This window comes from Rissa tridactyla, chromosome 4, assembly GCF_028500815.1.
Source record: "Rissa tridactyla isolate bRisTri1 chromosome 4, bRisTri1.patW.cur.20221130, whole genome shotgun sequence".
NCBI classification, from domain to species: domain Eukaryota; kingdom Metazoa; phylum Chordata; class Aves; order Charadriiformes; family Laridae; genus Rissa; species Rissa tridactyla.
In genome coordinates, this window is record NC_071469.1 from 19432051 (window position 1) to 19452456 (window position 20406).

Here is a 20406-nt window from a genome sequence, read left to right on the forward strand (position 1 = left end):
TGGAGGTTTGCGTTGTGGTTTCCGAGGAGGTGGGCTGCGTGGTGGTGGTGGTGGAGGTCGTGACTGTGGTGGAGGTTGGGGCGGTGGTGGTTGATCTGTGGAAGGTGGTGATGGTGGGTCTGGTGGTGGGCAAGGGTGTGGTGACGTGGCAATTGTAGTTAGGAGTGCAGCAGAGGACGCGGATCCTGTAGTTGAGGCACATCTTAAATTTGCCAGTCTGGTCTTCGTTCTTGCACACCAGTCCAAAGTTGACGTCGCACTGCACGACCTGTCCGACGTGTTGGATGGAAACCTCGGGGTAGTCCTCCGCCTGGCACTCGATTTCCTTTGGCTGTTGACAGACTTTCTTCCCGGCGGCGCGGATGTGCTGGTAGGTTTCGAAGTCTCCCTGGCTGGGTCCCGCAGAGGGGAAGTCGACGTCGAACCATTCGCTCCAGGAGCACACTTCGGGTTCACAGGTGGTAGTGGACGGGGTGGTGGTGCGGATCTCGGTGGGGTGGGATGTGGAAGGTGTTGGCGTGGGGCTGGTGGTGCTGGTGGAGGTTTGCGTTGTGGTTTCCGAGGAGGTGGGCTGCGTGGTGGTGGTGGTGGAGGTCGTGACTGTGGTGGAGGTTGGGGTGGTGGTGGTTGATCTGTGGAAGGTGGTGATGGTGGGTCTGGTGGTGGGCAAGGGTGTGGTGACGTGGCAATTGTAGTTAGGAGTGCAGCAGAGGACGCGGACCTTGTAGTTGAGGCACATCTTAAATTTGCCAGTCTGGTCTTCGTTCTTGCACACCAGTCCAAAGTTGACGTCGCACTGCACGACCTGTCCGACGTGTTGGATGGAAACCTCGGGGTAGTCCTCCGCCTGGCACTCGATTTCCTTTGGCTGTTGACAGACTTTCTTCCCGGCGGCGCGGATGTGCTGGTAGGTTTCGAAGTCTCCCTGGCTGGGTCCCGCAGAGGGGAAGTCGACGTCGAACCATTCGCTCCAGGAGCACACTTCGGGTTCACAGGTGGTAGTGGACGGGGTGGTGGTGCGGATCTCGGTGGGGTGGGATGTGGAAGGTGTTGGCGTGGGGCTGGTGGTGCTGGTGGAGGTTTGCGTTGTGGTTTCCGAGGAGGTGGGCTGCGTGGTGGTGGTGGTGGAGGTCGTGACTGTGGTGGAGGTTGGGGCGGTGGTGGTTGATCTGTGGAAGGTGGTGATGGTGGGTCTGGTGGTGGGCAAGGGTGTGGTGACGTGGCAATTGTAGTTAGGAGTGCAGCAGAGGACGCGGATCCTGTAGTTGAGGCACATCTTAAATTTGCCAGTCTGGTCTTCGTTCTTGCACACCAGTCCAAAGTTGACGTCGCACTGCACGACCTGTCCGACGTGTTGGATGGAAACCTCGGGGTAGTCCTCCGCCTGGCACTCGATTTCCTTTGGCTGTTGACAGACTTTCTTCCCGGCGGCGCGGATGTGCTGGTAGGTTTCGAAGTCTCCCTGGCTGGGTCCCGCAGAGGGGAAGTCGACGTCGAACCATTCGCTCCAGGAGCACACTTCGGGTTCACAGGTGGTAGTGGACGGGGTGGTGGTGCGGATCTCGGTGGGGTGGGATGTGGAAGGTGTTGGCGTGGGGCTGGTGGTGCTGGTGGAGGTTTGCGTTGTGGTTTCCGAGGAGGTGGGCTGCGTGGTGGTGGTGGTGGAGGTCGTGACTGTGGTGGAGGTTGGGGCGGTGGTGGTTGATCTGTGGAAGGTGGTGATGGTGGGTCTGGTGGTGGGCAAGGGTGTGGTGACGTGGCAATTGTAGTTAGGAGTGCAGCAGAGGACGCGGATCCTGTAGTTGAGGCACATCTTAAATTTGCCAGTCTGGTCTTCGTTCTTGCACACCAGTCCAAAGTTGACGTCGCACTGCACGACCTGTCCGACGTGTTGGATGGAAACCTCGGGGTAGTCCTCCGCCTGGCACTCGATTTCCTTTGGCTGTTGACAGACTTTCTTCCCGGCGGCGCGGATGTGCTGGTAGGTTTCGAAGTCTCCCTGGCTGGGTCCCGCAGAGGGGAAGTCGACGTCGAACCATTCGCTCCAGGAGCACACTTCGGGTTCACAGGTGGTAGTGGACGGGGTGGTGGTGCGGATCTCGGTGGGGTGGGATGTGGAAGGTGTTGGCGTGGGGCTGGTGGTGCTGGTGGAGGTTTGTGTTGTGGTTTCCGAGGAGGTGGGCTGCGTGGTGGTGGTGGAGGTCGGGAGTGTGGTGGAGGTCGTGACTGTGGTGGAGGTTGGGGCGGTGGTGGTTGATCTGTGGAAGGTGGTGATGGTGGGTCTGGTGGTGGGCAAGGGTGTGGTGACGTGGCAATTGTAGTTAGGAGTGCAGCAGAGGACGCGGATCCTGTAGTTGAGGCACATCTTAAATTTGCCAGTCTGGTCTTCGTTCTTGCACACCAGTCCAAAGTTGACGTCGCACTGCACGACCTGTCCGACATGTTGGATGGAAACCTCGGGGTAGTCCTCCGCCTGGCACTCTATTTCCTTTGGCTGTTGACAGACTTTCTTCCCGGCGGCGCGGATGTGCTGGTAGGTTTCGAAGTCTCCCTGGCTGGGTCCCGCAGAGGGGAAGTCGACGTCGAACCATTCGCTCCAGGAGCACACTTCGGGTTCACAGGTGGTAGTGGACGGGGTGGTGGTGCGGATCTCGGTGGGGTGGGATGTGGAAGGTGTTGGCGTGGGGCTGGTGGTGCTGGTGGAGGTTTGCGTTGTGGTTTCCGAGGAGGTGGGCTGCGTGGTGGTGGTGGTGGAGGTCGTGACTGTGGTGGAGGTTGGGGCGGTGGTGGTTGATCTGTGGAAGGTGGTGATGGTGGGTCTGGTGGTGGGCAAGGGTGTGGTGACGTGGCAATTGTAGTTAGGAGTGCAGCAGAGGACGCGGATCCTGTAGTTGAGGCACATCTTAAATTTGCCAGTCTGGTCTTCGTTCTTGCACACCAGTCCAAAGTTGACGTCGCACTGCACGACCTGTCCGACGTGTTGGATGGAAACCTCGGGGTAGTCCTCCGCCTGGCACTCTATTTCCTTTGGCTGTTGACAGACTTTCTTCCCGGCGGCGCGGATGTGCTGGTAGGTTTCGAAGTCTCCCTGGCTGGGTCCCGCAGAGGGGAAGTCGACGTCGAACCATTCGCTCCAGGAGCACACTTCGGGTTCACAGGTGGTAGTGGACGGGGTGGTGGTGCGGATCTCGGTGGGGTGGGATGTGGAAGGTGTTGGCGTGGGGCTGGTGGTGCTGGTGGAGGTTTGCGTTGTGGTTTCCGAGGAGGTGGGCTGCGTGGTGGTGGTGGTGGAGGTCGTGACTGTGGTGGAGGTTGGGGCGGTGGTGGTTGATCTGTGGAAGGTGGTGATGGTGGGTCTGGTGGTGGGCAAGGGTGTGGTGACGTGGCAATTGTAGTTAGGAGTGCAGCAGAGGACGCGGATCCTGTAGTTGAGGCACATCTTAAATTTGCCAGTCTGGTCTTCGTTCTTGCACACCAGTCCAAAGTTGACGTCGCACTGCACGACCTGTCCGACGTGTTGGATGGAAACCTCGGGGTAGTCCTCCGCCTGGCACTCGATTTCCTTTGGCTGTTGACAGACTTTCTTCCCGGCGGCGCGGATGTGCTGGTAGGTTTCGAAGTCTCCCTGGCTGCGTCCCGCAGAGGGGAAGTCGACGTCGAACCATTCGCTCCAGGAGCACACTTCGGGTTCACAGGTGGTAGTGGACGGGGTGGTGGTGCGGATCTCGGTGGGGTGGGATGTGGAAGGTGTTGGCGTGGGGCTGGTGGTGCTGGTGGAGGTTTGCGTTGTGGTTTCCGAGGAGGTGGGCTGCGTGGTGGTGGTGGTGGAGGTCGTGACTGTGGTGGAGGTTGGGGCGGTGGTGGTTGATCTGTGGAAGGTGGTGATGGTGGGTCTGGTGGTGGGCAAGGGTGTGGTGACGTGGCAATTGTAGTTAGGAGTGCAGCAGAGGACGCGGATCCTGTAGTTGAGGCACATCTTAAATTTGCCAGTCTGGTCTTCGTTCTTGCACACCAGTCCAAAGTTGACGTCGCACTGCACGACCTGTCCGACGTGTTGGATGGAAACCTCTGGGTAGTCCTCCGCCTGGCACTCTATTTCCTTTGGCTGTTGACAGACTTTCTTCCCGGCGGCGCGGATGTGCTGGTAGGTTTCGAAGTCTCCCTGGCTGGGTCCCGCAGAGGGGAAGTCGACGTCGAACCATTCGCTCCAGGAGCACACTTCGGGTTCACAGGTGGTAGTGGACGGGGTGGTGGTGCGGATCTCGGTGGGGTGGGATGTGGAAGGTGTTGGCGTGGGGCTGGTGGTGCTGGTGGAGGTTTGCGTTGTGGTTTCCGAGGAGGTGGGCTGCGTGGTGGTGGTGGTGGAGGTCGTGACTGTGGTGGAGGTTGGGGCGGTGGTGGTTGATCTGTGGAAGGTGGTGATGGTGGGTCTGGTGGTGGGCAAGGGTGTGGTGACGTGGCAATTGTAGTTAGGAGTGCAGCAGAGGACGCGGATCCTGTAGTTGAGGCACATCTTAAATTTGCCAGTCTGGTCTTCGTTCTTGCACACCAGTCCAAAGTTGACGTCGCACTGCACGACCTGTCCGACGTGTTGGATGGAAACCTCGGGGTAGTCCTCTGCCTGGCACTCGATTTCCTTTGGCTGTTGACAGACTTTCTTCCCGGCGGCGCGGATGTGCTGGTAGGTTTCGAAGTCTCCCTGGCTGGGTCCCGCAGAGGGGAAGTCGACGTCGAACCATTCGCTCCAGGAGCACACTTCGGGTTCACAGGTGGTAGTGGACGGGGTGGTGGTGCGGATCTCGGTGGGGTGGGATGTGGAAGGTGTTGGCGTGGGGCTGGTGGTGCTGGTGGAGGTTTGCGTTGTGGTTTCCGAGGAGGTGGGCTGCGTGGTGGTGGTGGAGGTCGGGAGTGTGGTGGAGGTCGTGACTGTGGTGGAGGTTGGGGTGGTGGTGGTTGATCTGTGGAAGGTGGTGATGGTGGGTCTGGTGGTGGGCAAGGGTGTGGTGACGTGGCAATTGTAGTTAGGAGTGCAGCAGAGGACGCGGATCCTGTAGTTGAGGCACATCTTAAATTTGCCAGTCTGGTCTTCGTTCTTGCACACCAGTCCAAAGTTGACGTCGCACTGCACGACCTGTCCGACGTGTTGGATGGAAACCTCTGGGTAGTCCTCCGCCTGGCACTCGATTTCCTTTGGCTGTTGACAGACTTTCTTCCCGGCGGCGCGGATGTGCTGGTAGGTTTCGAAGTCTCCCTGGCTGGGTCCCGCAGAGGGGAAGTCGACGTCAAACCATTCGCTCCAGGAGCACACTTCGGGTTCACAGGTGGTAGTGGACGGGGTGGTGGTGCGGATCTCGGTGGGGTGGGATGTGGAAGGTGTTGGCGTGGGGCTGGTGGTGCTGGTGGAGGTTTGCGTTGTGGTTTCCGAGGAGGTGGGCTGCGTGGTGGTGGTGGTGGAGGTCGTGACTGTGGTGGAGGTTGGGGCGGTGGTGGTTGATCTGTGGAAGGTGGTGATGGTGGGTCTGGTGGTGGGCAAGGGTGTGGTGACGTGGCAATTGTAGTTAGGAGTGCAGCAGAGGACGCGGATCCTGTAGTTGAGGCACATCTTAAATTTGCCAGTCTGGTCTTCGTTCTTGCACACCAGTCCAAAGTTGACGTCGCACTGCACGACCTGTCCGACGTGTTGGATGGAAACCTCGGGGTAGTCCTCCGCCTGGCACTCGATTTCCTTTGGCTGTTGACAGACTTTCTTCCCGGCGGCGCGGATGTGCTGGTAGGTTTCGAAGTCTCCCTGGCTGGGTCCCGCAGAGGGGAAGTCGACGTCGAACCATTCGCTCCAGGAGCACACTTCGGGTTCACAGGTGGTAGTGGACGGGGTGGTGGTGCGGATCTCGGTGGGGTGGGATGTGGAAGGTGTTGGCGTGGGGCTGGTGGTGCTGGTGGAGGTTTGCGTTGTGGTTTCCGAGGAGGTGGGCTGCGTGGTGGTGGTGGTGGAGGTCGTGACTGTGGTGGAGGTTGGGGCGGTGGTGGTTGATCTGTGGAAGGTGGTGATGGTGGGTCTGGTGGTGGGCAAGGGTGTGGTGACGTGGCAATTGTAGTTAGGAGTGCAGCAGAGGACGCGGATCCTGTAGTTGAGGCACATCTTAAATTTGCCAGTCTGGTCTTCGTTCTTGCACACCAGTCCAAAGTTGACGTCGCACTGCACGACCTGTCCGACGTGTTGGATGGAAACCTCGGGGTAGTCCTCCGCCTGGCACTCGATTTCCTTTGGCTGTTGACAGACTTTCTTCCCGGCGGCGCGGATGTGCTGGTAGGTTTCGAAGTCTCCCTGGCTGGGTCCCGCAGAGGGGAAGTCGACGTCGAACCATTCGCTCCAGGAGCACACTTCGGGTTCACAGGTGGTAGTGGACGGGGTGGTGGTGCGGATCTCGGTGGGGTGGGATGTGGAAGGTGTTGGCGTGGGGCTGGTGGTGCTGGTGGAGGTTTGCGTTGTGGTTTCCGAGGAGGTGGGCTGCGTGGTGGTGGTGGTGGAGGTCGTGACTGTGGTGGAGGTTGGGGCGGTGGTGGTTGATCTGTGGAAGGTGGTGATGGTGGGTCTGGTGGTGGGCAAGGGTGTGGTGACGTGGCAATTGTAGTTAGGAGTGCAGCAGAGGACGCGGATCCTGTAGTTGAGGCACATCTTAAATTTGCCAGTCTGGTCTTCGTTCTTGCACACCAGTCCAAAGTTGACGTCGCACTGCACGACCTGTCCGACGTGTTGGATGGAAACCTCTGGGTAGTCCTCCGCCTGGCACTCTATTTCCTTTGGCTGTTGACAGACTTTCTTCCCGGCGGCGCGGATGTGCTGGTAGGTTTCGAAGTCTCCCTGGCTGGGTCCCGCAGAGGGGAAGTCGACGTCGAACCATTCGCTCCAGGAGCACACTTCGGGTTCACAGGTGGTAGTGGACGGGGTGGTGGTGCGGATCTCGGTGGGGTGGGATGTGGAAGGTGTTGGCGTGGGGCTGGTGGTGCTGGTGGAGGTTTGCGTTGTGGTTTCCGAGGAGGTGGGCTGCGTGGTGGTGGTGGTGGAGGTCGTGACTGTGGTGGAGGTTGGGGCGGTGGTGGTTGATCTGTGGAAGGTGGTGATGGTGGGTCTGGTGGTGGGCAAGGGTGTGGTGACGTGGCAATTGTAGTTAGGAGTGCAGCAGAGGACGCGGATCCTGTAGTTGAGGCACATCTTAAATTTGCCAGTCTGGTCTTCGTTCTTGCACACCAGTCCAAAGTTGACGTCGCACTGCACGACCTGTCCGACGTGTTGGATGGAAACCTCGGGGTAGTCCTCCGCCTGGCACTCGATTTCCTTTGGCTGTTGACAGACTTTCTTCCCGGCGGCGCGGATGTGCTGGTAGGTTTCGAAGTCTCCCTGGCTGGGTCCCGCAGAGGGGAAGTCGACGTCGAACCATTCGCTCCAGGAGCACACTTCGGGTTCACAGGTGGTAGTGGACGGGGTGGTGGTGCGGATCTCGGTGGGGTGGGATGTGGAAGGTGTTGGCGTGGGGCTGGTGGTGCTGGTGGAGGTTTGCGTTGTGGTTTCCGAGGAGGTGGGCTGCGTGGTGGTGGTGGAGGTCGGGAGTGTGGTGGAGGTCGTGACTGTGGTGGAGGTTGGGGTGGTGGTGGTTGATCTGTGGAAGGTGGTGATGGTGGGTCTGGTGGTGGGCAAGGGTGTGGTGACGTGGCAATTGTAGTTAGGAGTGCAGCAGAGGACGCGGATCCTGTAGTTGAGGCACATCTTAAATTTGCCAGTCTGGTCTTCGTTCTTGCACACCAGTCCAAAGTTGACGTCGCACTGCACGACCTGTCCGACGTGTTGGATGGAAACCTCGGGGTAGTCCTCCGCCTGGCACTCGATTTCCTTTGGCTGTTGACAGACTTTCTTCCCGGCGGCGCGGATGTGCTGGTAGGTTTCGAAGTCTCCCTGGCTGGGTCCCGCAGAGGGGAAGTCGACGTCGAACCATTCGCTCCAGGAGCACACTTCGGGTTCACAGGTGGTAGTGGACGGGGTGGTGGTGCGGATCTCGGTGGGGTGGGATGTGGAAGGTGTTGGCGTGGGGCTGGTGGTGCTGGTGGAGGTTTGCGTTGTGGTTTCCGAGGAGGTGGGCTGCGTGGTGGTGGTGGTGGAGGTCGTGACTGTGGTGGAGGTTGGGGCGGTGGTGGTTGATCTGTGGAAGGTGGTGATGGTGGGTCTGGTGGTGGGCAAGGGTGTGGTGACGTGGCAATTGTAGTTAGGAGTGCAGCAGAGGACGCGGATCCTGTAGTTGAGGCACATCTTAAATTTGCCAGTCTGGTCTTCGTTCTTGCACACCAGTCCAAAGTTGACGTCGCACTGCACGACCTGTCCGACGTGTTGGATGGAAACCTCGGGGTAGTCCTCCGCCTGGCACTCGATTTCCTTTGGCTGTTGACAGACTTTCTTCCCGGCGGCGCGGATGTGCTGGTAGGTTTCGAAGTCTCCCTGGCTGGGTCCCGCAGAGGGGAAGTCGACGTCGAACCATTCGCTCCAGGAGCACACTTCGGGTTCACAGGTGGTAGTGGACGGGGTGGTGGTGCGGATCTCGGTGGGGTGGGATGTGGAAGGTGTTGGCGTGGGGCTGGTGGTGCTGGTGGAGGTTTGCGTTGTGGTTTCCGAGGAGGTGGGCTGCGTGGTGGTGGTGGTGGAGGTCGTGACTGTGGTGGAGGTTGGGGCGGTGGTGGTTGATCTGTGGAAGGTGGTGATGGTGGGTCTGGTGGTGGGCAAGGGTGTGGTGACGTGGCAATTGTAGTTAGGAGTGCAGCAGAGGACGCGGATCCTGTAGTTGAGGCACATCTTAAATTTGCCAGTCTGGTCTTCGTTCTTGCACACCAGTCCAAAGTTGACGTCGCACTGCACGACCTGTCCGACGTGTTGGATGGAAACCTCGGGGTAGTCCTCCGCCTGGCACTCGATTTCCTTTGGCTGTTGACAGACTTTCTTCCCGGCGGCGCGGATGTGCTGGTAGGTTTCGAAGTCTCCCTGGCTGGGTCCCGCAGAGGGGAAGTCGACGTCGAACCATTCGCTCCAGGAGCACACTTCGGGTTCACAGGTGGTAGTGGACGGGGTGGTGGTGCGGATCTCGGTGGGGTGGGATGTGGAAGGTGTTGGCGTGGGGCTGGTGGTGCTGGTGGAGGTTTGCGTTGTGGTTTCCGAGGAGGTGGGCTGCGTGGTGGTGGTGGTGGAGGTCGTGACTGTGGTGGAGGTTGGGGCGGTGGTGGTTGATCTGTGGAAGGTGGTGATGGTGGGTCTGGTGGTGGGCAAGGGTGTGGTGACGTGGCAATTGTAGTTAGGAGTGCAGCAGAGGACGCGGATCCTGTAGTTGAGGCACATCTTAAATTTGCCAGTCTGGTCTTCGTTCTTGCACACCAGTCCAAAGTTGACGTCGCACTGCACGACCTGTCCGACGTGTTGGATGGAAACCTCGGGGTAGTCCTCCGCCTGGCACTCGATTTCCTTTGGCTGTTGACAGACTTTCTTCCCGGCGGCGCGGATGTGCTGGTAGGTTTCGAAGTCTCCCTGGCTGGGTCCCGCAGAGGGGAAGTCGACGTCGAACCATTCGCTCCAGGAGCACACTTCGGGTTCACAGGTGGTAGTGGACGGGGTGGTGGTGCGGATCTCGGTGGGGTGGGATGTGGAAGGTGTTGGCGTGGGGCTGGTGGTGCTGGTGGAGGTTTGCGTTGTGGTTTCCGAGGAGGTGGGCTGCGTGGTGGTGGTGGTGGAGGTCGTGACTGTGGTGGAGGTTGGGGCGGTGGTGGTTGATCTGTGGAAGGTGGTGATGGTGGGTCTGGTGGTGGGCAAGGGTGTGGTGACGTGGCAATTGTAGTTAGGAGTGCAGCAGAGGACGCGGATCCTGTAGTTGAGGCACATCTTAAATTTGCCAGTCTGGTCTTCGTTCTTGCACACCAGTCCAAAGTTGACGTCGCACTGCACGACCTGTCCGACGTGTTGGATGGAAACCTCGGGGTAGTCCTCCGCCTGGCACTCGATTTCCTTTGGCTGTTGACAGACTTTCTTCCCGGCGGCGCGGATGTGCTGGTAGGTTTCGAAGTCTCCCTGGCTGGGTCCCGCAGAGGGGAAGTCGACGTCGAACCATTCGCTCCAGGAGCACACTTCGGGTTCACAGGTGGTAGTGGACGGGGTGGTGGTGCGGATCTCGGTGGGGTGGGATGTGGAAGGTGTTGGCGTGGGGCTGGTGGTGCTGGTGGAGGTTTGCGTTGTGGTTTCCGAGGAGGTGGGCTGCGTGGTGGTGGTGGTGGAGGTCGTGACTGTGGTGGAGGTTGGGGCGGTGGTGGTTGATCTGTGGAAGGTGGTGATGGTGGGTCTGGTGGTGGGCAAGGGTGTGGTGACGTGGCAATTGTAGTTAGGAGTGCAGCAGAGGACGCGGATCCTGTAGTTGAGGCACATCTTAAATTTGCCAGTCTGGTCTTCGTTCTTGCACACCAGTCCAAAGTTGACGTCGCACTGCACGACCTGTCCGACGTGTTGGATGGAAACCTCTGGGTAGTCCTCCGCCTGGCACTCTATTTCCTTTGGCTGTTGACAGACTTTCTTCCCGGCGGCGCGGATGTGCTGGTAGGTTTCGAAGTCTCCCTGGCTGGGTCCCGCAGAGGGGAAGTCGACGTCGAACCATTCGCTCCAGGAGCACACTTCGGGTTCACAGGTGGTAGTGGACGGGGTGGTGGTGCGGATCTCGGTGGGGTGGGATGTGGAAGGTGTTGGCGTGGGGCTGGTGGTGCTGGTGGAGGTTTGCGTTGTGGTTTCCGAGGAGGTGGGCTGCGTGGTGGTGGTGGTGGAGGTCGTGACTGTGGTGGAGGTTGGGGCGGTGGTGGTTGATCTGTGGAAGGTGGTGATGGTGGGTCTGGTGGTGGGCAAGGGTGTGGTGACGTGGCAATTGTAGTTAGGAGTGCAGCAGAGGACGCGGATCCTGTAGTTGAGGCACATCTTAAATTTGCCAGTCTGGTCTTCGTTCTTGCACACCAGTCCAAAGTTGACGTCGCACTGCACGACCTGTCCGACGTGTTGGATGGAAACCTCGGGGTAGTCCTCCGCCTGGCACTCGATTTCCTTTGGCTGTTGACAGACTTTCTTCCCGGCGGCGCGGATGTGCTGGTAGGTTTCGAAGTCTCCCTGGCTGGGTCCCGCAGAGGGGAAGTCGACGTCGAACCATTCGCTCCAGGAGCACACTTCGGGTTCACAGGTGGTAGTGGACGGGGTGGTGGTGCGGATCTCGGTGGGGTGGGATGTGGAAGGTGTTGGCGTGGGGCTGGTGGTGCTGGTGGAGGTTTGCGTTGTGGTTTCCGAGGAGGTGGGCTGCGTGGTGGTGGTGGAGGTCGGGAGTGTGGTGGAGGTCGTGACTGTGGTGGAGGTTGGGGTGGTGGTGGTTGATCTGTGGAAGGTGGTGATGGTGGGTCTGGTGGTGGGCAAGGGTGTGGTGACGTGGCAATTGTAGTTAGGAGTGCAGCAGAGGACGCGGATCCTGTAGTTGAGGCACATCTTAAATTTGCCAGTCTGGTCTTCGTTCTTGCACACCAGTCCAAAGTTGACGTCGCACTGCACGACCTGTCCGACGTGTTGGATGGAAACCTCGGGGTAGTCCTCCGCCTGGCACTCGATTTCCTTTGGCTGTTGACAGACTTTCTTCCCGGCGGCGCGGATGTGCTGGTAGGTTTCGAAGTCTCCCTGGCTGGGTCCCGCAGAGGGGAAGTCGACGTCGAACCATTCGCTCCAGGAGCACACTTCGGGTTCACAGGTGGTAGTGGACGGGGTGGTGGTGCGGATCTCGGTGGGGTGGGATGTGGAAGGTGTTGGCGTGGGGCTGGTGGTGCTGGTGGAGGTTTGCGTTGTGGTTTCCGAGGAGGTGGGCTGCGTGGTGGTGGTGGTGGAGGTCGTGACTGTGGTGGAGGTTGGGGCGGTGGTGGTTGATCTGTGGAAGGTGGTGATGGTGGGTCTGGTGGTGGGCAAGGGTGTGGTGACGTGGCAATTGTAGTTAGGAGTGCAGCAGAGGACGCGGATCCTGTAGTTGAGGCACATCTTAAATTTGCCAGTCTGGTCTTCGTTCTTGCACACCAGTCCAAAGTTGACGTCGCACTGCACGACCTGTCCGACGTGTTGGATGGAAACCTCGGGGTAGTCCTCCGCCTGGCACTCGATTTCCTTTGGCTGTTGACAGACTTTCTTCCCGGCGGCGCGGATGTGCTGGTAGGTTTCGAAGTCTCCCTGGCTGGGTCCCGCAGAGGGGAAGTCGACGTCGAACCATTCGCTCCAGGAGCACACTTCGGGTTCACAGGTGGTAGTGGACGGGGTGGTGGTGCGGATCTCGGTGGGGTGGGATGTGGAAGGTGTTGGCGTGGGGCTGGTGGTGCTGGTGGAGGTTTGCGTTGTGGTTTCCGAGGAGGTGGGCTGCGTGGTGGTGGTGGTGGAGGTCGTGACTGTGGTGGAGGTTGGGGCGGTGGTGGTTGATCTGTGGAAGGTGGTGATGGTGGGTCTGGTGGTGGGCAAGGGTGTGGTGACGTGGCAATTGTAGTTAGGAGTGCAGCAGAGGACGCGGATCCTGTAGTTGAGGCACATCTTAAATTTGCCAGTCTGGTCTTCGTTCTTGCACACCAGTCCAAAGTTGACGTCGCACTGCACGACCTGTCCGACGTGTTGGATGGAAACCTCGGGGTAGTCCTCCGCCTGGCACTCTATTTCCTTTGGCTGTTGACAGACTTTCTTCCCGGCGGCGCGGATGTGCTGGTAGGTTTCGAAGTCTCCCTGGCTGGGTCCCGCAGAGGGGAAGTCGACGTCGAACCATTCGCTCCAGGAGCACACTTCGGGTTCACAGGTGGTAGTGGACGGGGTGGTGGTGCGGATCTCGGTGGGGTGGGATGTGGAAGGTGTTGGCGTGGGGCTGGTGGTGCTGGTGGAGGTTTGCGTTGTGGTTTCCGAGGAGGTGGGCTGCGTGGTGGTGGTGGTGGAGGTCGTGACTGTGGTGGAGGTTGGGGCGGTGGTGGTTGATCTGTGGAAGGTGGTGATGGTGGGTCTGGTGGTGGGCAAGGGTGTGGTGACGTGGCAATTGTAGTTAGGAGTGCAGCAGAGGACGCGGATCCTGTAGTTGAGGCACATCTTAAATTTGCCAGTCTGGTCTTCGTTCTTGCACACCAGTCCAAAGTTGACGTCGCACTGCACGACCTGTCCGACGTGTTGGATGGAAACCTCGGGGTAGTCCTCCGCCTGGCACTCGATTTCCTTTGGCTGTTGACAGACTTTCTTCCCGGCGGCGCGGATGTGCTGGTAGGTTTCGAAGTCTCCCTGGCTGGGTCCCGCAGAGGGGAAGTCGACGTCGAACCATTCGCTCCAGGAGCACACTTCGGGTTCACAGGTGGTAGTGGACGGGGTGGTGGTGCGGATCTCGGTGGGGTGGGATGTGGAAGGTGTTGGCGTGGGGCTGGTGGTGCTGGTGGAGGTTTGCGTTGTGGTTTCCGAGGAGGTGGGCTGCGTGGTGGTGGTGGTGGAGGTCGTGACTGTGGTGGAGGTTGGGGCGGTGGTGGTTGATCTGTGGAAGGTGGTGATGGTGGGTCTGGTGGTGGGCAAGGGTGTGGTGACGTGGCAATTGTAGTTAGGAGTGCAGCAGAGGACGCGGATCCTGTAGTTGAGGCACATCTTAAATTTGCCAGTCTGGTCTTCGTTCTTGCACACCAGTCCAAAGTTGACGTCGCACTGCACGACCTGTCCGACGTGTTGGATGGAAACCTCGGGGTAGTCCTCCGCCTGGCACTCGATTTCCTTTGGCTGTTGACAGACTTTCTTCCCGGCGGCGCGGATGTGCTGGTAGGTTTCGAAGTCTCCCTGGCTGGGTCCCGCAGAGGGGAAGTCGACGTCGAACCATTCGCTCCAGGAGCACACTTCGGGTTCACAGGTGGTAGTGGACGGGGTGGTGGTGTGGATCTCGGTGGGGTGGGATGTGGAAGGTGTTGGCGTGGGGCTAGTGGTGCTGGTGGAGGTTTGCGTTGTGGTTTCCGAGGAGGTGGGCTGCGTGGTGGTGGTGGAGGTCGGGAGTGTGGTGGAGGTCGTGACTGTGGTGGAGGTTGGGGCGGTGGTGGTTGATCTGTGGAAGGTGGTGATGGTGGGTCTGGTGGTGGGCAAGGGTGTGGTGACGTGGCAATTGTAGTTAGGAGTGCAGCAGAGGACGCGGATCCTGTAGTTGAGGCACATCTTAAATTTGCCAGTCTGGTCTTCGTTCTTGCACACCAGTCCAAAGTTGACGTCGCACTGCACGACCTGTCCGACGTGTTGGATGGAAACCTCGGGGTAGTCCTCCGCCTGGCACTCGATTTCCTTTGGCTGTTGACAGACTTTCTTCCCGGCGGCGCGGATGTGCTGGTAGGTTTCGAAGTCTCCCTGGCTGGGTCCCGCAGAGGGGAAGTCGACGTCGAACCATTCGCTCCAGGAGCACACTTCGGGTTCACAGGTGGTAGTGGACGGGGTGGTGGTGCGGATCTCGGTGGGGTAGGATGTGGAAGGTGCTGTAGTGGGGCTTGAGGGTGTTGTTGTATTTGCTTCATAATATGTGTGTGTTGTTGATTGTGATGTAGTTCTCGTATGAATATATTCTGTTTCTGGTGGAGGTGTTGGTACTGTAGTTGTCTTATGTTTTGTTTGAAAGTGTGGTGGTGTTGATAGTTCTGTGAATGATGTACTTGGAATCATTGAAAAAATTGTGGTACTTGTATGTGGTGTTGTTGTTTGCTGGCATGGTGCTGTTATATTTCTACAGCATTTAAATCTTAATTTGTAGTTATAGCAGATGGGTGGTAGTTGGTGTTTATTGTAGCATTTCAGTCCTTCTTCTGTATTACATGTAATGTGTTGCTCCAGTAGGGGATATGGTGTATTGGGGAACCTTACTGCTCTGCATTCTACTGCCTTTCTATTATCACAGACTTCGTATCCATGATTTTCAATGTTCTGAATTGTATCGAAGTCTCCATCATCGTATCCAGACCCTGGATAACTGACATCATACCACATTGACCAAGAGCATTCTTCTTTAATGCAAAGAGGAGTTGTTGAAGGAGAAGTGGTGACAGGTGTTGTCATTTTGGTTGTGGTTGTTTCTTCAGTAGGTGAAGGTATGAATGTTGTAGTTTTGTAAGTTGTAGTAACTAGTGATGTGGTGGTCGAAAACGATGTTTCTTCAGTTGGTGTTGATATTTCTGTGCTCTTAGCCGTAGTTGTGATCGGTGTTGACGTGCTGAAATGTGTTGTGAAAGAGCATGGTACAAAAACACAGCATAAGATTCTGATTTCATAATTGTTGCACATTGTTGAAATTTGATCTTTGTTGTAACATATAAGCCCAGCTGTTGTGCTGCATTCTACTTTTTGGCCAAGGTCTTTCAGTGGTATATTAGGGAATTTCTCTGCTCTGCATTGAATAGCCCGTGGAGTTTTACAGACCGCATAACCTTTAGATCTCAAATCATCAAAGGTTTCAAAATCTCCACCATCGTAGCCAGGGGTTTGCAGACTCCCATCATACCATTCTGACCATTCACAGACTTCACGAACACATACTGATGTAGTTGGTGACACTGTGAAAGAGAAAAAGAAGAGACCATGAAACTTAGAGTTAATTCCTGTATCTCTTTTTTATTATATTAAATGGCCTGAAAATTTCTCTAAGGTCATTCGCTTGCATTGTGAGCCTGTAGTGCATCAGTTTATTGTACTTATAATTTAATATGAAGTAGAACAGAAAATCCATCACCCAGCAATTTAATGTACTGACTCCCTTGGAAGTGTCTCTTCCCAAGAGAATGAAAATTATCTTTTACAAAGTGCTAAAACAAGTCTCGGGCATAATTTTTACACATAGTGGGGAAAAAAACCCTCACATTTTTTTAGATTTGATTCACTGTTATGGCTTGGTTTGCATCTTGCTTCATTATTTTTTAATCTCTCTGGAATATCAAAGCCCAGATTCAAATCCAGCGGAAAGAATAACATTTAATCTGTGCATCAAGATTCATAGATACATTTTTCTTCCAAATGAGTTGAATCCTCATGTAATATGCTGCATTGTCTTTGCTCCTCCATTTGAAGTAAAAGATATCTAATGCAGCCCTATTAGCACCCCTACACTTTGTAGTCTTGTCTAAAGAAACCATTTATTGATTGGAGAGCAGTCCACAAGCTTTTGTAGGTGAATTCTCATTGTAAAATGATTGGAAAATGACTAATGAATTCCAGCAGTGCTGGTGGTTTCTGTGATTTCAAAACTTGTAGTTCTAAATTTTAAGAATATGTGCCCGTAGTAATTAGAAATTATCAACCTGAAGAATGCTGAACAGGAATTCTAGAAATAAAAATTTCAGTATCTCAATGTCAATATCTGAGCAATCTACTTAGTACTGTAATTATAAATACCATGAACCCTACCAGGAATTTTACAGAAAGTAATAATTCTGTAATTTAATAGGAAAAATAATGAATTATTTGTTCAGTAAAGATTATTCCTGGTATAGAAATAGTTACGGTTAGAGATATTAAATCTGATACTGCTTTTTATCGTTCACTATGAAAATAAGCAAAATAATAGTATTAAACCAGTTTGCAGTGATTTCCATTTTTGTGTTTCAGAAGTAGTTTTATTTTCTCTTTTTATTTCCTTGTATTAGTTTGGTTACCAAATACTAACTGAAACCAAATGCTAATAACAAATGAGACTTCCTGTCATTTATTTTGAAGTTGTATTAATTCATTTATATTGTGAGTGTGGGCATGGTTTTGTGGCTATATTTTACTCACTAATGAATAGAATACGCTCTTATGGGCTATGAAGGATGTACCTGTGGAAGTAGTGACAGGTGGCGTAGTGCTGAAATGAAACGTCGTTGCTGTTGTGGGTGATGTTGAGATTGGACATTCATAGACAACCCTTTGAAGTGTTCCATTGGGACCACAGGTTGCAACAATACACCCTCCTGTGCCATCTGTAGTATTGTAGATCACGTCTTTATAGTTGTATTTCTGTCCCTCATAAATGCAGACGCATTCTGTAAATCAAAAGAGGGTGTTATTCCTTGGTATCTGAAACACAGAGCAGAGTACTTCAAATGCATCCTATTTAGATAAAAACAACTTTGCCAACATACCATATTCATCATATTTGCATTTTTTTCCATGCTTTGTGCATTCACTGAAAAGATAAAAAAGGAGATGGTGAATATCAACATATAGGTTCATGACATCCTCTTGTCTCATTTTTTTTTCTATTGATTCTTTACTATTCATTGTGTGCTTAAATGTAGAAAGACCCTGTCTTCTCTAAGTTAGATACTGAGTTCTACTGTACAAATTCAGTTTAGGTAGGATCACTCAGTTTTCTGTCAAGAAAGGCAACTTTTCTATGCCAGCATATTAAACATGCAGTATCCTTATTGGTGTTTTTGGGGGCTGGGCGAAGATGTAGGGAAGGGTGATTTGAAATGTTATCTCCCTGATAGGTACACTTATTTTTTGGAAAGGAAAGTGCAGTAAATGTGTTGTTTGAGAAAGGGTCACTGTATCACAGATGTTGACGCTGTCTACACAGAGAATTTCCATCAGGCTTCCAAAAGATGCAAGAATGCATTCTGTTTTTAAAGGGAATTTATCTATTAATCTGTTAAGAACTGAATCTTGATATATTTATTTACAGTGACTAAAGGCATCTGTACAGTGAATAAACTGAAGTAAGTATAGATATGTATTTAACAGGTTAGGTCTAGTGCTGTTAATGACATAGATGATGCAGGCAAAGCTGTCTCTGAATGGCAAAACATGCCGTGAAAACTGGGTTAGCTCAGGTGGGCTTCGTGCTAAGCTCTTTGCCACTCTGGCTGGACTGCTTACAGTATTCAAGTGTAGCTACTTTAAAGGTATCTTGGCACAGGTGTTAGCTGCTTCACAACTGGTTCTGGTAAGGTTGTGCTATTTGATAGAAGGCTTAGCAGCACTTGTCCCAAGCTGTCATCAGTTCTGGCAGAATGTGTAGAAATACTTGCTGACTCTTGCGAATATGCAAGTACCAGTGCAGTAACAGAAACAAACTCAAAACAACGCAGATTAGTTGTCTAACTTCTAAATAATTGCACATAATGATTTTAGGAATATCCTGTAAAAACTCTCATACTATTGCCATAACTATTATTATTTTAATTTGGTTTTAATTAATTTAATTATGATAATAATTTAAAAGTACTTTAGTAAGAATACATAATAAGTAGTAAATTTATCTCTTTATGGTAAAATGTTTCATCATGTCATCATTTAAGTTTCTGGGAATGTAAAAAAATTAGACATCATCCAGCAGCCTATGACTGGCCTTGTTCCTGATGGCAGACAAAAAACCTTAATGCATAATGCATAAAACATAACGTATTATGTTTCACAACTTTAAACTCAACATTTAAAAATCTTTACTAATCCTACCATGATTGACAATTCTCCTTTGAAGGCATCTGCATTCCTGGTTTGTAATTTTTTCCATTTTCATAACAACCACAATTAGAAACACAAGTCATGGTTTCTTCATCAAAATAGGACTTATTCTTTGGACAGTGTGGATAGCAGCCTGCAATAAAAAATGAGAGTTATGTTGACACAAGGCCTTTCACAACTAGAAGTAATTCTATACTCTGCTTATATCTGCTTTCCCCAAATTATCTCATTTGGTAAGTGGAATTTCAGACCCTGTTAGTGCTATTTCTTTGATTGCACATTAAGCTTTGGAGCCTTTTGTCCTCATCTTCACTCCAAACAAGTTCATGATCCATTAGGGAGTAAGATACTAATTAGAAAATCTCTTCTTATAATTTCTAATACAAATATGTCATATACTGAGTAATATAAAGTTGGTTACTCATATTGCATTTTAGCTTTTTATAAGTAGAATGAGATATGCATAATTATGTTTACCTTCCAAACCTCTCAACTCATGAAGACAGTTCCCACTTGGATTATTGCAGGTCTTCATACAAGGGGCTCCACATGGCTTGTAGTGCCACTCACATTCCCCTTGTGGATTGTAGTAATCACAGAACAGAGCTAGAGGAAGGAGAAATGACAGAAAAAGACTTTTGATCTTTTTGCTCTGCAGTCTTTCAGTTTTGCTAGGTAAAAATCCCATGTGATCAGCATAATCACATAGGAGGTGAACTTATAATTTAATACAATTGTTACACTTCTACCACCTTTTGACACCAATAAAATTGTAAAGCATAGAACAGAGTTACACATTAAGCATGAAAAATCAATTAACTGAATCACTGATTTTAGCTAGTATGCACTAATACTTATTTACACTGAGCATGATGTAGACTGGCGGGAGTGCAATATTATAGTTCATCAGTTGTGTATCATGATTGACAAGTAAATCAGACAGTAATGACACCAACTGTTAAAGTTACTATCAATGGTTTCATTTTAAGAAGATAAATTGGCTTCCAGTGATTTACCCAACTTTCTTTGTGTTATTTTTTGCTTTTTTTCAAATACAGGAGTGCCTCTTACAAATAAAATTTTATCCTTCTTTCTTTCATCATTCTACTTGCTTTTCTTTATTTCTTCTGTTTTCTTTCCCTCTGGACCCCTTCAAAAAGTAGTAGGGTGAGACTCACGACAAATGGATGGGGTTCTCCATGAAATGCAGATGTCCAGCTCATTGCATGCTTGAGCATAGGCGGCTACTGCTGTACAGAAACATTCACAGTCTCCTCCAGTGTCACAGGCACAAGCATCATCCACACATGCTTGATAATATTCATTTGGTTCAACCTGTTGGAGAAAACATTTTAGTTTTCATGGACTTGTCCTCTTTGAAAAGGCATTCACTGTCCTAAAAAAGCTGAATAAAATATCTGAAACTGACAACTCTGTATGTGTGAGAAGGATAAGAAAGGAAGAAACCTGTGAATGCTTTGAAAAACCAAGAGGAAAATGTAGAATAAAGCTATTACTAATAAGTCATAATGCTAAGAACTATTTGATGCTGAAGATACGTTTGCAGAAAGAATACTGTTACATTACTACAAGCTAGCACACAGTCATATCTATCAGGTGGCTAGTATTTCTATTAGTAGAAAATGATGCTATTAGAAAATAAGTGTATCCTGAGATTCATCTGTGTTTGTCCTTTTTATTAAAAAAACCCACACCAGACCAACTATCAATTTATTCAGTGTCCTAGTTCAAGGCACAAGCTGAGAAAAATGAAAGTGAAAACACTGTCTATGCAGTCTCCCTGGAACTTGGTCTGACTTCACTTTGTCAAGCATCGCGAAATGTATTTTAGTGTATTTTTCAACTATCCCACATAAAAATTAATGTAATCTCTGGCT

At 52.6% G+C, this 20406-nt stretch overlaps 1 protein-coding gene across 1 annotated transcript in view; it reads right to left on the bottom strand.

The window, feature by feature from the left end:
* The window catches only part of LOC128908197 (mucin-5AC-like), a 58201-nt gene that overhangs the window by 16583 nt on the left and 21212 nt on the right, over nucleotides 1-20406 (bottom strand). The window contains exons 26-36 of the mRNA XM_054197881.1: nucleotides 19687-19843; nucleotides 18986-19114; nucleotides 18500-18641; nucleotides 17182-17225; nucleotides 16876-17082; nucleotides 14663-15618; nucleotides 5904-6373; nucleotides 5471-5489; nucleotides 3756-3862; nucleotides 3204-3356; nucleotides 2336-2705 (exon numbers count right to left, since the gene is read on the bottom strand). Coding sequence (XP_054053856.1) covers nucleotides 2336-2705; nucleotides 3204-3356; nucleotides 3756-3862; nucleotides 5471-5489; nucleotides 5904-6373; nucleotides 14663-15618; nucleotides 16876-17082; nucleotides 17182-17225; nucleotides 18500-18641; nucleotides 18986-19114; nucleotides 19687-19843 — 2754 coding nt within the window. The remainder of the gene's footprint in view (nucleotides 1-2335; nucleotides 2706-3203; nucleotides 3357-3755; nucleotides 3863-5470; nucleotides 5490-5903; nucleotides 6374-14662; nucleotides 15619-16875; nucleotides 17083-17181; nucleotides 17226-18499; nucleotides 18642-18985; nucleotides 19115-19686; nucleotides 19844-20406) is intronic.